We start from the raw sequence: 17,354 nt of genomic DNA on the forward strand, positions 1-17,354 counted from the left end.
AGACTTCTAGAGCATTGGAAGATCCATGATGTCTTCCACGTAAGCTTGGTGAAACCCTTCATTGGGGAACCACCTCAAGAGCCCACACTGGATGATGCACCTGAAGTAGAGGACACTGAGATCTTGTTGATCCTAGAGCAAATTATTCTGCATAACTTCACTACGGGACGTCGAGGCACGACTCGCAAGATGTACCTTTTGAAGTTCAGAGGGCTCCCATCCACCGATGCCCAATGGGTGGACAGAGCATTTAAGAAGTGTCCTGAAATCCTGGATGCTTATGAGGAAGCATTTCAGCTGAGGACAACCGAATGGAAGACGGAGGGAATGTCATCCTGCTTCAACATGTATCCACTTGCTTGGTACTATTTCTTTTTGTTTTTCAATAGTATGCTTATTAAGAAATGAAATGTTTTCCTACTGTTCAGTTACGGACAATGGGGACTAGGTCTAGCATTTGAGGGTGGATCCCCTTGCTTGGGGTTATGGGCATTAGTGACCCACAAGAGTGATGGCCTCTCTTTGAGAGGGACATATGGAAACCACACCCCACCTGAGTACCCAAACATGGGACCAATCAAATGCACAGATTGCATATTGACCTAGGAACCATTCAAGAGAATGTTCCGTGAGCTTTGGGTGTGGGCCTGGCAGCATGCCAAGAGTAATGGAGATACAAGATAAGACGACAAACAAATGAGCTCAGTATGGCTCAATTATGACCTTAGAGTACGTCAATAGATAGTCCAATTTGTTAGGAACCCGTGGGTGCGATTAGAATTGAATTCTGACAACTTTGAAATTTTAGGGTTTTTAGGAGTGACACGTGGCAGACTGCCACATGGAATCTGAGCTGGCAGGTCAGTCCACCTGTCCCACACATGTGGCAGCATGCATGGCAAGTGGCAGGGCATGCAGGCCAGTTTCTTGCCCCAAATCTGGTAGATTTGGGGCAGGTTGTGGGCTGTGCTCTTTGGGACTGCAGCCCACCAAAAATCTGGGACAAGTGTCCACCTTCCACTCTGAGCCTAGGGTGGGGGGCTGAGCCTATAAAAGAAGGCCTCTCCCCTTCATTCCCTACATGAAAAATTCGTCACTTTTCTTCTCTCTCCTTTTGGTTGATGCAGCAGAACCTCTCCAGCTCCTTGGGTACAGCCAGCTTCTCCCCAGGCCATTCTCTCACCTGAGCAGCACTTTCTTTCTCTACAGTAGCACATTCTCTCTCTACAGTTCCAGCCCCTCCTCTCCAGAAATCTGTCCCCTCTCAGCTCTTTTGGAACAGCAGCAGCATCCTCTCTCCTTCTCCTAGCCTCAGCCCCTTTCTCTCTCTTGCTGCAGTCTTTCTCTCTCTACTGCAGAATTTCTCTCTCTACTGTTCCAGCCCATTTCCCTTGCGAAAATCTGCCTTTCTGTGCACCTCTGGAACAGCAGCAGCTCCTCCCTTACATCCCCTCCCTTGAGATCAGCATTGGCACTCTCTCTCTACAGCTATCACTCCATAAAGGCTTTCTCTCTCTAGCCTATAGGCTGTTTTTCTAAGCTGTTCTCATTCCAGTCCCATTTCCACACTCTCCTCACCCCAGGTAGCTTGAGAGGCATCAAGGACTTCATCTACAAAAGGGTCAAGTCACGAAGGGAGCCTGAATTGTCAAGTTTATCTCATTTACAGCACTATTTCATGTTGTTTCTACTATCTTTCTAGAAACTAGTGCTTGCCTCTAATGTTGGATGTAAGTGGTGATTGTTGCAGGCTTCTTCCTTGTGGATTGGGCAAGCCAAGAGTTGAAACCTGAGCTTGGAGTTCTCCTTTTTGTTGTCTACCTTGCGCATATGCTCTTGAGTCTTGTATCGAGGTCCTAGGTTTTCACTAAGTTCATCAGCTTGGAAGGTGCATTGCACCTTGGTCTTGTATCTCCATTTTCAAGAATAAAGTGAGCCTGGATAAGGGGGGGGGGGGCGTCTTGGCCCCTCAATCATATTGCAATTTCCAATGATGTCACTTTGTGTTTAAGCTGTATAAGTCTTAATTCCAGCTTAATTGCAAACTCTTAAGTTCAAGTATATGTGTTTGGCAACTTGCAATCATTTCATTCAAACGCCTCTGCAAAATCCGTTGTCTGAATTGATAGAAAGCACCGAGTAGTTTACACTTGGGCTTTTAAAAAGCAGGCCTTGTGGCCTCATTTTATATCTTCTGGAGTAGATCTTCAGGGAGCAGGAAGGAGCAGCAGAGCAGCACTAGTTGGGCCTATGATCAGGAGGTGAACTGGGTTGAGGGGCTGCAGACTTAGCCGACAGAGGGCTGCCTACCTAGGCTGACACACAGGGCAGCAAGGTTGAGAAGATCATTCTGGATGGAAAGTCTACAGACGCTCGAGGTGGAGCATGCGGGCTCGAGTCTAGAAATAGCCAGTAGATAGGAGGAGTACCTTGTGGTAAGATCAGAGGACTACACCATTGGTGGGACTCTAGATCTATCTGTTTTGTATTGCGTCCATAGCTTTGGACGAAAATATATTATTTTGGTGGTTTCTCTATCTGGCTGGTTCATTGTCTATTGACGAGTCTGCACATCTCATAAGTTTAAGAAGTTTTGTGATTCCACAACCTAAACCACACTGTGTGAGCTCCTAGGCAATTCTATCAGTCTTCCGCTATGGATACCCTCTTTGGGTCGATTTCTAACACATTATTTTACCCTTTTCTAGTTGAATGAATGATATTTATATCTATCATATAGAATTGTGTCATATCATTGAACTAACGAGGAGGCTGGCCCATAATGAATTGTGGGGACAAGTTTGTTCTTGTTAATTGCTGGCTGTGCAAGAACACACTCTTCAAGGAGGGGTATGTCGGTGTTAATGGCTCATCATGAGCCATGAGGTTCATGGGGACTTTTAAAGTTGAGGTAAGATCCTTCAGGCTTACAAGCAAAGCAAGCATTTTATGAGCTTTTTGATATTTATAGAATATAAATATATTGAATAGTTGGAAGGCTCAATCAAAATCTTGCCTAATAGGCACAACACTAGGTCTTTTACCCACTCTAAATGGGTCCCATTTAACTGTGGCTTCCAAGGGGGAGCTATTATTGCTATGATTTCTTGAAAATTACTAAATTTAAGCGCAAGGGAGGATGGAAGGGAATATAAAGAGAATTTGCCAAGCTACTATGCAAAGATCTCAAGGGCAGCCCTAAACATCCTCAAGCTTGTGCAAAATGGGTACTTGGGGTCCATCAGTCATGCTTTGGCTCCTTATGTGCTAGACTCGCTCTCTTTGCTTGAGTTATCTGTGCAGGCCTGACCCTCTTATATGCCCTGAAGGTTTTAGCCAGGGGTGCCAGGTGCTAGTTGCTGCCCTTTTGCCTTGTGGTCACACCATAACTAATAGCAAGCAATAGGAGAAAAGCCAAGGAAAAGCCGTTTAGTGGCTTGTAAATGATCACCCGAAGAGTTTGATGCTACTCTGCTAGACTGTGGAAGGTCGTGTGGATTGCCATCTGTTAGTCAGAAGTGAGGGAGTGCAGCTGATTCGAAGTAGTAGCTTTTTTGCTTATATCATGAGATCATGGTGATCACAAGGGGTAGCAGGGTCTAGTGCTTGCAGTCATTTTCCGACCAAAGAGTCTTCCAGATCAGGGATCTAAGTAGAAAAATGTTTTTGGTGTTTGAGATGAACCCCAGGGTGGAGGCAATCATTGTATCACGACATGTGCAGTATGAAGTAATATACAATGAAGTTACAGAGGAGCGGTGGATTCTTATCCTACAGATAACTGACGAGATAGCTGCAGGATTGGAGTTTTCCAAGAACCAGTGGCCGAGAAATCTATTTTATGAAATAGATATGATACCAGAATATTAATTTTTCTAAGACTAGAGTGTAGATATCTTATCAGAGTGATTTGAGTGTGGGGTTTGATTCTATAGATATTCTTGTGATCATATGCCTCTCAGCTGACAAAGATTTGCAACCGTGAATTCTTTGTACATTTGCACTTCCTTGTGGATAGGTCTACTTTATTTCTCTATGTGCTTGGCTAAATTTGCTTTTGATGCCATGTTTTTTATAATCCCTTTTATTTTTCGCTCAATTACAGATACCTTTTGGCGTATTGGGCTGATGAGGATGTGCAATTTCCACACCGTGCTGCTTGTAGTCTCTTACTTTATGTGCAACTTTTGTAAATGAGCATTGATTAGCTTGAGGCTTGAGCCCTCCAGAGGCTTCTAAACCATAGTTCTAGCAACTTTAGAACCATTCAATTTTGTAGTATTGTAAAGGTGCCAAACTAGTTTCTTGTAAATTTTAAGTGTTTGTATGCAATTAAGGGTCTTTCAATGAAATTTAAGAGCTTTATGTAATGTTTTAAAATCCCCTAGTTCTAGCACTGGTAGATTTGCTATGCGTAGGTATGTAAAAGGCTTCGGGCTTGTCCTCTTAAAGTCTAAGTGTTTGTCTCTCTTGAAAGGGTTTCCTAAAAAAGGATACATCTATAGGAAAAATGCAGTGTTGATTTTGAATCATTGTAGAATCAAGCAAAATATCATGTGTAATCTAAGATTCTTTATATGAAATTTAGAAGCATTATAGATCCCCTCAGACAAGTAGTTTTGAGGATTCTCAAGATAGTGAGCATTGGATGAGGCCCATGAAGTTAGCATTGGATTCTATCTTGCAGAACATTACATGGAAACTGGTAGATTTGCCCATATAGGGAAGAAAGCTATTGGGACAAAGTGGGTGTACAAGTTCAATAGAAAATCTGGCGGTACGATTGAGAGACACAAGGCAAGGTTGGTTGCCTAGGGCTATTCTCAACAGAAGGGGATAGGCTGATGACACCTTTGTCCCCACTTCCAAGGTGACTACCATCAAATATGTTCTTTCATTGGCTGCTCATTTTGGGTGGAAATTACGTAAGTTGGATATCAAAGTGGAAAGTACATAAGTTGGATATCAAAACAGCCTTCCACAATGGGGACTTGCATGAAGAGTTGTATGTGTGTCAGCTTGTGGGTTTTCAAATGTGTGGTCAGGAAGATGAAGTATGCAAGCTGCATATGGCACTTTAAGGGCTGAAATAAGAACATGGGCTTGGTATGAAAAATTCATACATGTTTGACTAGTCATGGTCTACAGAAAAGTCCAGCTTACAGTGCCCTTTATGTCAAGAAGGACAAAAAGAGTTTGTTGATAGTCATCCTGTATGTGGAGATATGCTGCTTACAGGCACAAGTGAAGAGAAAATTGCAGATTTCAAGCATGATCTTGAAGTGTCATTTAGGATGTCTGATCTGGGGCTGTTATACTAGTATTTGGGCATTCAATTTATGCAATCAGATTAAGGCATTGTGTCACGAGGACGTGAAAAGTGATGTAAAGTATCTTCGTAACTCAACCTACGCTTAAGCCGGGGTTAACCATGGTTAAGTGTTGTAATGGTTTGGCCGTGAGGGACTGGCTAGAGGAAGTATACACTTCCTAGAAGTTCCTAAGGGCAAAGTCTAGGTGCACCACTAGGTCCTAGGGGCAAGGCAAAGGCTTTAAAAGAGGGGTCTAAAAGTTGGGCCCAAGGACAACCAACGTTGTCCTTGGTATGGGGGTTAGGACTTTAATGAAGGGGCAAATGGCAAGGAGGAGGTGCCATTTGTCAAGCATGTGTATGCATGCCCTTCCCCCACCTTCCATCTCTCTCCCCTCACTCTCCCAGAGGTGTTGGACGTTTTCAGTTGTTCTTGTGCAGTTTTTGAGCTGTTTGAGCTGATTCAAGCCTGTTTTCAGCCGTTTTAACACTGTTTTGACTGTTCCAAGTCTAGTACGCACTTCTAGGAAGTGCCTGAACTCATTCTTGGACTTTCAAAAAACTTTCGTATGGACTGCACGGATGTCCGTACGGCGGTACGGAATCCGTACAGACATGTTCAGCTGCCCCCAGCAAGTGCCCGGAGTTGTCTTTTGCTGTGCTAGACCTTTGTGCACATGTTTTTGGCTGTGTGGTGGCTTCTGGAGCTGTTTTGGACCAGTGCAGGCTGCAGGAGGAACTTTCCCTGTTGCTTTTGGCACCTTCTCTTAGGAGAACTCAGGCATAGATCCTGAGGCAAAATCATTTCAGGGCAGATCTGTGAACATCTTTCCTCTACAGCTCTTTCTTGTTCACCCTCCGCTCTTTCTCTCTTCTCCTGATTGCTGGAAGACACCTAAACCCTGCAGGGAGCTTGGATAGAGGATATGTGCGAGGAAGGAGCTTGCCCCTCTGCCACAGTCAGCAGGAGTTGGTTCCAGGTTCGGTTTTTCCTTGTTCTTTCTTGCTTTGCAGCTTTTTGTAGTGCATGCGTGTTGTGTGTAGTCCTTTCAGGACTCGAGCAGTTCTAGGAAGCACCCAAAGGCAAGGGTGATTCTGTGGAAGGCCTAAGGACAGTGTGGATGCATGTGATAGCCTTGAGGCTGCCTTGAACTCAGTTTGCCAGTGGTTTGGATGCCTGAATGCCTCTTAGTTGTGTCAGATCAAAAGTGAATGCCTGAGTATGCCTTGCCAGTGGGAATTCTAGTGGTGCACTGGGATTAGATGCCTTGAAGACAAGTAGAGGATTTGCAGAGAGGAACAGTGTGCAAGGTTGAACCCTTGTTGTAAAGCAATTCCATTCAGAAGCATTAAATAAATACCGTAAGGGGCGCCAAGGCATTTGGGGCCAGTGGGTGCACTGTGTATTATTTTCATTGAGTAGGGGCATTCTAGCCTCACCTTTGTTGTTGTTGAAGCTTGTTTCTAAGTTGCGCTAAGTGATTTAAGTGACTGAAGCTTGCATTGTGGCTATTTATGAAGTTTATGACTGAGTAGAAGAAGATCACTGCCCTTTTGTTTATCGAAGGCCGGTTTCAGTGGTTCCGTTGCCGGGACCGTCACCATCTTCCTACAGAGGTGGGCCCTCATAGTGTTGGGTGAAGGACACCTTCAGTGCAATTGTTGCTATAGCCATCAATCTCAGCAAGCATGTCACACCGTGAGAGGTCATTGACCATTTCAGAGCAGGAGGGGCAGGACGAAGACAAAGCATCAGAGAGCTTTGAAGAGGAGCACAGTACTAGCGGGGGTGATGATCAGCAGGACAGTGGGACTCATCCAGTCTCTCATGAGCATGCCACGGAGGACTAGTGTCACATGAAAACGCGTTTCGTGCTGTCGAAACAGGACGAAACCTTTCGTCCTGTTTCGAAACAATACGAAACGCTCCCAAGGAAACGCATGTTTCGCCCAAATCCCAAAAAGGCATTTTTGCCCGTTTTGTCCTTTCTTCCCTTCGCGAATCGATTGTGATCCTCCCTGATAGAAACTCTATTCTCTAACACACACTCAGATCACGGGCGATGGCATCTGTTATTTCCTCCCAGCCTACTCTCTTGGATCGCATGTTTTTTCCCAATTGATACATCCTTTTTTTTCCTTCCTTATGCATATCCATGAGACCCTCATCTCCCTAGATGGTTCCCCTTGCCAAATGTCATAATTTTAGCCTTTCCACTTGGTGCACCATTTACCCCTCTCTTGGGGCACATTAAAACCATTTGCCCCTTGGCATTATTGCACATTTAGGTGCACCTAGGCCTTAGCACTCAGAACCACCTAGTCAATGCCATTTCACCCTCACCTAGGACCTTGGCAGTTACTTCTCTTGACCATTTCATTTACGCACATTAATTATTACAACAGTTGGTCATCTAAGAGAAAATGCCCACCGATCTTTCCGAGGTCATGCTATCTCGCTAGAGCATAACATTCCTTCCCTCTTCAAGCATCAGCGTCCTCGATGATGAAATCTGGGAACACTCTCCGTAACTGGTATACGGATTCCCAGGTAGCTTCCGATAGAGGCTGACCATGCCATGCAACCAACACCGTGGGTATCTTCCGATTTCGTATTTGCATTGTTCCTCAGTCCAGGATTCTTGTTGGTTTGCGCCTTGCAATATCCTCTATCTCCTGAAACAAAACCACACCTTCGATTAGTGAGTCACCTGTATGCAAAAATTTCTTTAAACGAGAAACATGAAACACTGGGTGCACCTTACACCCCTGTGGCAATTCTAATTTATAGGCTACACTGCCTATTCTCTTTAGAATTAACCACGGCCCACAGTATCGAGGTGATAACTTAGCACACTCTCCTGAAGTCAGTGACTTCGAGTGCGAAGGAACTCTGAGAAAAACTTTTTCTCCTTCCTTAAATACTCTTATAGACCGGTTTTCATCCGCATACACCTTGGCTCTATCCATCGCCTAGCGGATATTAGCTCTCGCAAGTGCTAGCATCTCCCACATCTGAACTACAAAGTTCGCGGCACTAGGCACTTTCTGAGGTACTCCAACTATAGTTGGATTGGCTGGTCTATAGCCATAGTTCAGTTCAAACGGACTGAACCCGGTAGAGGAATGTTTTCTATCATTGTAGGCAAACTCCAACAATGGCAACCACTTGTCCCACGTATGTTGCCTCAATGACACATATGCTCTCAGCATATCCTCTAAAGTCTGGTTGACTCTCTCCGTCTGACCATCCGTCTCAGGATGATCCCCACTACTCATTCCCAACTCAGTTCTTAGTGTCTCGAATACCGCTGTCCAAAAATGACCGGTAAATCTGACATCTCTGTCTAACACTATGAATCTAGGCAATCCATGCAGACGAAATATATGTCTAATAAACAAATCCGCCACTTGCGGGGCACTAACAGACTCTCTAGTCGGAATGAAGTGAGCCATCTTGGTTAGACGATCAACCACCACAAGGATAGAATCATACCCTCCTTGCGTTGTAGGCAGCCCTATAATAAAGTCCATGGAAATGCTATCCCACTTACTTAGTGGTATTTCCAAGGGCTGTAAAAGTCCGGGTGGCTTCACCCGCTCGGCCTTACTTACCTGACACGAGAAACATCGTGTCACATATTCATGAATATGCTTTTTCATCTTTGGCCAAAAGAAATCTCGCTTCACGAGATCATATGTCTTCTCGACTCGTGGATGTCTCGCACACGGGCTATCCTGGCACTGTCGAATGACTCTCTACCTGAGATCATTCTGACTAGGTACTACAACTTTGCCATTTCTAACTAGCATACCATCCCTTATGGTATATCTTGCATAAGTTATGCATAAGTTTGGCCTTTTTTGGATGCCAGGTCATCCTTTTCACTTTCCCTGGGTTTTAACACATGAGCCTTAGGCCATAAGCTCTGGACAAACTCGTCCACTTTTTGAGTTTCTTTAATCTCGATCATTAGAGCACTCTCTAATACCGTGAAACTCAGGTTGTGCATAATGCGAGACAACGCATCAGCAACCTTGTTGTCTTTTCCTCTTCGGTACCGAATCGTTACTTGGCGGCCCCTCAAGTTAGGCTGTTTACAAAAATGTTTCAAAGTATCATGATCCACATCCACATAAAACTCTGAGCCATACAAATAATGCCTCCATGTTTTCAAAGCATGGATAACAGCATACAACTCCAATTCATGAGTTGGCCAATTTCTTTGAGAGGGAGAAAGCTTCTTGCTTTCAAAGGCTACCGGCCTTCCCTCTTGAAGGAGAACTGCTCCTACCGCAATGCCACTTGCATCGGTTTCTAGGAACAACGGTTTCTGGGGATCAACTATTTTTAACACCGGTCCTGTGACCACAGCTTGTTTTATGGTGTTAAAACTTTCTTGTTGATTCTGTCCCCAAATAAAAGGTACTTTATCTGAGGTCAGATCAGTCAATGGCGATACTATTCCGGAATATCCTTTGATATGCCTTCTATAAAACTGGACAAATCCCAAGAATGATCGCAAACGCGGTCAGACTCTGAGGGATTGGCCAAGTTAGTATCGCAGCCACTTTCTTCGGATCCATTTCTACCCCCTGTGGAGTAATTATGAACCCTAAATATTCAAGCCTAACCATACACAGTATAGTTTTCTTTTTATTTACATAAAGACTGGCTTTCCTCAAAGTACTGAACACTATTCTTAAGTGTTCACGATGCTCAGTAATACTTTTACTGAACATCAGGATATCGTCAATAAAATGTACTACGAACTTTCCGACATACGGACGTAGTAAATCGTTCATAAGCATGACGAAAGTCGCTGGAGCATTGGTAAGTCCGAAGGGCATTATTAAAAACTCATAATGACCAAACCTGCTTCTGAAAGCGGTTTTATGCACATCCTCGGCTCTAATCCGGATCTGATGGTAGCCACACTTAAGATCTATCTTGCTGAAAATCACGGCTCCATGTAATGCATCTAGCAAATCATCAATCCGAGCCATCGGATACTTGTGCTTAACAATGATATTATTCAATGCTCTGTAATCTATGCAGAGGCGAAACGTATCATCCTTTTTCTTCTTTAATGTCACTGGCGAAGCAAAAGGTGAGAAACTTGGTTGAATATGCCCCAACTTGAGGTATTCTTCCAGTTGTCTACGCACCTCTGCCTCTTCAGTAAAACTCATTCTATAGGGAGGTCTATTTACAGGTTTTGCCCTCGGGATCAGCTCAATCTTATGCTGAACTTTCCGCTCTGGAGGTAACCCATAAGGTAGTTCATCCCTAAAACATTTAGAGAACTCCTCTGTTATAAGATTAGCCAGCTTGGCCATCTCACCACTTTGCGTAACATCAGTGCTAGCCGAAGAATCATCAACCGGCTCTACCGATGCTGTGCAAAGGAATAAAAACTCTACTTGAGCTTTTCGGATTTCCATCACGGAAACCAACGGTCCCTGAGGTATATCTTTCTCACCTCGCAAGACATAGAACACATCATTCATCTTGAATTGATATACGTGCTTTTTCCAATCAATGGCTGGATTCTTCCTAGAATGCCACGCCATACCCAGGGCTATATCCGCATGAGCAAGCTTGGTCATTTCAAAATCAAGCTTCTCAGCATAGTCCTGAATTCGAAGCTCCAACTGGGTAACCCTTTGGTCCCATACTTCAGTTGAACTTCCATCTGCCATCCTGACTGTATACGCATAGTCAGATGGACTTGTCTTTAATTTCAGCCTCTTCACGAGCTTGGAGTTGTCAGTGTACTCAGCCACCAACAGACTCCTCTGACGAAGATTTCTGTAAGCATCCCAAGCTCGAGACTCTTCATCGGGTGGGAGAAAGTGTTTCTTAAATTCAGCTTTAAACCCTTCCCAAGTGGTAGGAGCAACTTGATCCTTCTGTTGCTTTATCCACCATCTATCCGCTGCCTCAATAAACAGGTGAGTGGCCTCATGGATTTGGATTTTCTTTAGATCAGATCTGATTTCACAAATGGCGAAGGCTTCTTCCCACTTGTGTAACCAAACCTCGACCACATCAGAACCTGCGCTCGGTCATCCGACCAGCGTACTTCTCCGATCTATAATTAGCAATATTAGGCACTTTGACCCTCGCGCGCTCTGATGAATGTATACTGGGCTCTGGCTCTACTGGAGCTTTGCCCTTGTCAATTCTAGACGGTCTAGCCGACAAGGCTTGCACCATCTGCCTGATCTCATTCTGACCAGCGTTCACTTGAAGCTGCTGGTTCATAATGTGCTGTAAGACATCTTCTAATATCGAAATCCTACCGATCAAAGTAGGTACTGTGTGATGTGACATTTGTTGTGTAGACCGTACTTTAGACTCGCTAGGATTCACCCTAGAATTCTGTCCTTCTGCCTCCATAGTTCACAAGGGAAAATAGACCCCTTTTTTTTTTTTCAGATCTCCTTTAAAAAAAAAAAAAAAATGCAGGAAATTAGGCGACAGCCTCTGTTGTAGAAAACAAATCAACAACCGCCCAAAATTTGTATAGAGGGAAAAAAATGCTCCCTGGAAATTCCACGCAGTTTAAGTGGGCGCGCTTCGCTCTGAGACAAACTCGAAGGCAGTGACTTTCGCTTCCCGATTTTCCCTGTGTGTAAGTCCGTCACGTCAACAGCGCTCAGAGTTAACTAGTAGATCACACGGCCAGCATCGACGTCTACATCCTGACCCTTCGCCTTCGTTACGTCAACTATGACCCCCAGGCCTTCGTTCCGTTCACCTCCTATTGTCTCCACGCAGTCGTCCGTCGATATTCCACCAGGGAGATAATCAGCTGACCAACTGAGTTGCCGTAAACTCATTAACGGGCCACATTCCGATGGAGGCAGGCCTCTGCTCCCAGTGTGCGTCAATCCTATGCCACGCCGTCGCAGCAGAACGTCCACATGAGACGCCCGTCGACGCTGAGAGGTGGGAGTGAGAGAGAAAGAGAGATCACACCGACACACACAGTAGTCACGAGAGTGTGGGGATAATGAAGTATGTGTATACCTCCCCAAGCACACAGTCAACCTTTTATATCAATGGATAAGGTTACAACACTAAGTACGGTGTACTTAGTGTACTTAGCAATAAAAGTACTAACTGTACTTAAGTGTACTAACTGTACTGGGGTGGCCATAATGCCTTTACCCCAACAACCTCCCACTTAAAGGCAATATGCCCTCAAGTAAAAATAAATGAGAAAAATACAGCATATACACAATGGAGTACATGGCCAAATGAGGCTCAACCTATACCCATCAACTGTCGGCAGTGTGCAAACCGCTCTGCAGGCAAGCCTTTTGTCAACAAATCTGCTGGATTGTCATCCGTGTGAATCTTGACAAGCTGAATCAGCTTATCATCTATCACCTCTCTAATGAAGTGATACTTCACATCAATGTGCTTCGTCTTTGCATGAAAGACAGGATTGTGTGCCAACTGAATAGCACTCTGACTGTCACAATGCAACAATTGAATATCACATGTAATGCCCAAGTCTCCCACTAGCCGAGATAGCCATAGGGCTTCCTTGCATCCTCTGTGGCTGCAATATATTCAGCTTCCGTGGTAGACAAGGCTGTGCACTGCTGCAGCCTTGATACCCATGACACTGCACCTCCAGTGAATGTATAAACATAACCGGTAGTAGACTTCCGGTTATCTGGATGACCAGCATAATCTGAATCCACATAACCATGCACCTTTGCATCCTGCTTGCCAAAGCATATGCACAACTCCTGTGTGCCCTTCAGGTATCTCATGATACCTTTCATTGCATTCCAATGCTTCTTGCCTGGATTTGCCATATACCTGCTAACCACTCCCACTGCAAACGCAATATCAGGTCTGGTAGCAACCATGGCATACATGAGACTGCCACAAGCTGAAGCATACGGAATCTTGGCCATTTCAGCCCTATCAGCATCTGACTGTGGGGACTGTGGGCTATCCATTGCACTGAGTTTCACATATGGAGGCAATGGAGAACTAAGGGTCTTCCCCCCTTACATATGAAACCTGTGCAATACTTTGCCAATATACTCGGTCTGAGACAAATACAACAAACGCTGTCCCCTGTCTCTCCGTATCCGCATGCCCAGTATGTGATTTGCATCACCAAGGTCCTTCATATCAAAGGCCTCATGCAATTTCTTCTTAAGGTCTTCAAGCTCCTTACGAGCCTTACCAGCAATAAGCATGTCATCCACATATAAAATGAGAATGATTAAGCTGCCATTTGCAGCCCTTTTGGTATATAAGTAGTGATCGGCATCACTTCTCCTGAAACCTTGGGACTTCATGAAGGTATCAAATTTCTTATACCATTCCCTTGGTGCCTGTTTCAGCCCATAAGGCTCTTCTTAAGCTTGCATACAAGTGACTCCTTGCCCTTGACTGCAAATCCCTCTGGCTGCTGCATGTAGATCTCCTCATGAAGATCACCGTGAAGAAAAGCTGTCTTCACATCCATTTGGCATAATTCCAAATCCTCACATGCAACCAAAGCAAGTACAATCCTGAGTGTGGTCATCTTAACCACTGGAGAAAAGATCTCATCAAAGTCGACACCATACTCCTGCTTAAAGCCCTTGGCAACCAACCTGGCTTTATACCTTGGCTTAGCTCCAAGTGTGACTTTCAATCTATACACCCACTTGCATGGCAGTACTTTCATGCCCTTAGGCAACTGCACCAATTCCCAAGTACCATTTTTATGGAGACTGTCCATTTCAGACTTCATGGCTAGTTCCCATAGCCTTTTATCATGCATTTGCACGGCTTCCTTGTAACAGGAAGGTTCTCCACAGTCTGTAAGCATAATAAAATCTGCCCCTGGAACAAATCTGTTTGGCTGCCTCGTTTGTCGAGTGGACCTTCGGACCCATTGGTCTTGCTGTCCAGCCTGCTGCTCACCTAAAACGGGTGGCTGTTCCAGTAGATCAGGCTGCAGAATTATGCCTGGGAGATCTTCCAAAGGTGGTATATCTTGTAGGACATCTTCGCCACTGCGAGCTGTCCATTTGGACCTGCTGCAGCATCATGTATTGGCTGATTACGCTGCTGTTGTGGCTGATTTGCAGCCTGCCTGAATTGTACAGGATGTCCCGAGTCATCAATGTCAACCTCTGAAGCATCAGAAGGCTTATCTACTGCCTTAAACATACATGACTCATCAAATAAGACATCATTGCTGCGTATAAGCTTCTTATTCACAGGATCCCATAGGCGGTAACCCATCTCACCACTGTCACCATATCCAAGAAAAATGCATTTAAGAGACTTAGGATCAAGCTTGCTGCGATCTTCTCTGCGTATGTGCACGTACGCAGTGCAGCCAAAGACCCTCAAGTGCTTATAGGAAGGAGGTTTTCCTGTCCAAAGCTCCTCTGGCACTCTATGACTTGAACTCAGAGATGGTCATGCCAGCGCGCTTGACAAGGCGCTTATACTGCTTAGCTACCTGCCGGCCTTCCAGTCTCTTATTTGGTGACCTATTGATGAGGTGTACTGCTGTTTTTACAGCCTCAGCCCAAAATCCATAAGATAAAGCAGCATGTGATATCATAGAGCGGGACTTTTCCTGTATGGTTCTGTTCATACGCTCTGCAGTGCCATTCTGCGCTGGACTGTAAGGAGCAGGGAGTTCCCTTTTAATACCTCTAGCATCACAAAATGCATTGAATGCATTAGATATATACTCCCCACCGTTATCTGACCGCAAAGCCTTCAGTGTTCTGCCTGTTTGGTTCTCAACCAAAGCAAGCCATTTCTGGAACACTGGAAAGACATCACTCTTCAATCGAAGAGGATACACCCACACCTTTTGTGTGGAATCATCTATAAATGTGACAAAGTACCGTGCACCTCCAAGTGAAGGAGTTGAGCATCTTTATGTCCTAATCTCCTCTTATGAGGACACTGTAATTGTCTACCATATATGCAGTGCTCACAAAACTTTAAATCAGAAAATTTCAGAGACAGTAAGTAGCCAAGGCGAGCCAATTGCTCCATTCCACTTATGCTCATATGTCCCAACCGGCTATGCCACATAGAAATATTCGGCAGCTCGGTGGCATGAATATCAGTATGATTACATACTTTAGCATGAAGGGTATACATCGTGTCAACCTTAGGACCTCTGGCAACAACCAGGGCACCTTTGGTGACCTTCCAGAAACCATGACCAAAGCTGGTCACAAAACCTTCGTCATCCAGCATGCCAGTAGAAATCAAATTTTTCTTGACTTCGGGTACATGCCTGACATTGTGAAGCATAAGCTGAGTACCATTAGCAAATACAAGCCTGACATCTCCAACACCGACAATACTGCATGCATGATTATTCCCTAGAAACACGACTCCATTACTGCCTCCTGCATACCTGACAAACAACTCTCTGTAAGGTGTAACGTGGAATGAGGCACCTGAGTCAATGACCCAAGAGTGCATGTCTGCAAAATCGCCTGCATGGAGAGAATGAGCATCCAAAGTAGAGAGAAATAGAACCTCTCCCTCACTGTCATAACCGTGTGTAGAATTGTTGGGGGTAAAGGCACATTGCCAACCCTTAATTAAAGAATTAAAGATAGGACACCTATGACTGTCTTAAGACAGTCATAGGGTAAACCTAATCCTAATAAAACACAACTGAGTTTGTGGTGTGGCTCACTCTCACTTCACACCCGCACTAGAGTGTCACTCTCTTACTCTCACTCTCTTGCTCTCTTCCACCACTCTCCCCCTCTCAACTGGTATCAGAGCCTATCAAGCCTTCTCTCCCTAGCCTCATCTGCCTACCTCATCCGTACCGTACGGACGTACGGACAGATCCGTACGGCCGTACGTCGTCCGTACGACCGTACGGACGGGCTCGACATCGCAGCGGACCAGGGCGCAGAGCCGTACAGCGGCGCATTTTCGCCTACAGGGCGACAGCGTGGTCGCGAGCGCGGGCATCGTCAGGTTGCAGGCGGCGTTTTTTCGCGGGCTGCAGGGTGAAGGTACAGGCGGCGCATTTCGTAGGGCTGCAGGGTGAAGCGCAGGCGCGAGCTGCAGGGTTTCTTGTCGCGGGCGCGGGCTTCGTCAAGCTGCAGCTGTACAGCAGCTGCTGTACGCTGCATCCGGCAGCTGCATAGCTGCTGTGCGCAGCTAGTTGTACGACAGCCGTACGGACTGTCCGTACAGTTGTACGGACTGCCGTACAACTGTGTACGGGCATCTTCTTCTGGTATCTCACCTGTAGGTACAATTGTTTGGCTGCAAGATTCGATTTTTTTTTTGGGGGAAGCGTGCCTGCTACAGGCACCGATAGTACACAGGTACTCTGCAGGGACAGAAGTACAGCAGGTACTTTGCAGGTACTAAAAAGTACAGCAGATTTTTTGATTGGAAGAGGAATAGTGCTGAAGCACTCTGTTTTGTGCATGTGCGCGCAGTACATGAAGTATTTCTGACACATTCCTGAAGCATTCTAGCAGTATACTGTGCATTTGTTGAGGTACATCAGGTACTCTCGTGTCACTCACGCTTGAGGTGACTTGTGCCACAGTGGTGGTGTTTGTGCAGTTACTTGTCATTCAGGAAGGTCAGATGCTTGCAGAAGCTTCTATGCATTTACTGAGTGCAATTCTCAGTTTTGGGTGACCATTTCAAAGGGCTTTTGCCTGGATGTGTTTGCAGTATATGCCTTGAGGCAGTGTGTAGCCAGGGAGCACACATTTGCTTTATTTCCGCAGTGCATTTGGTGACATTTGTTGCAGGTCACATTCTTTGTACACACTTTGAAATTCTCAGTTGAGCCACGCTTGGTCAGGGCGCATCGAGTTTACTGTCCATCGTTGACAGTGCTCAAAAGATTTTCTTCTTGGTGTCTGTACTTTGTGATTTGTGTTGTTACTGAGTACACAGGGGCAGTCTATGCATTGCACATTGTCAGGTACAAGTGTCAGAGAGTTTTCATATTGCATGCTACCTCAGTGTTGAGGTGTCCTCCACTTGATTGAGTTGTCAGAT

The 17,354-nt window shown here is 45.2% G+C and overlaps 1 protein-coding gene across 3 annotated transcripts in view; it reads left to right on the top strand.

Moving 5' to 3' along the window:
* Positions 1–17,354, top strand: part of LOC147905134 (glutamate NMDA receptor subunit epsilon-1, putative (DUF3598)) — a 70,789-nt gene that overhangs the window by 31,822 nt on the left and 21,613 nt on the right. The window contains exon 7 of one of the 3 annotated variants that reach the window (XM_087390386.1): positions 4,106–4,161. The exons of the other annotated variants lie outside the window; for them this stretch is intronic. Coding sequence (XP_087246512.1) covers positions 4,106–4,129 — 24 coding nt within the window. The 3' untranslated portion in view covers positions 4,130–4,161. The remainder of the gene's footprint in view (positions 1–4,105; positions 4,162–17,354) is intronic. 3 annotated transcript variants of the gene reach the window in all.

This window comes from Dipteris shenzhenensis, chromosome 2 (genome assembly GCF_047967505.1).
Source record: "Dipteris shenzhenensis isolate YYH24624 ecotype China chromosome 2, Dip_SZ_1.0, whole genome shotgun sequence".
In the NCBI taxonomy this organism is placed as follows: domain Eukaryota; kingdom Viridiplantae; phylum Streptophyta; class Polypodiopsida; order Gleicheniales; family Dipteridaceae; genus Dipteris; species Dipteris shenzhenensis.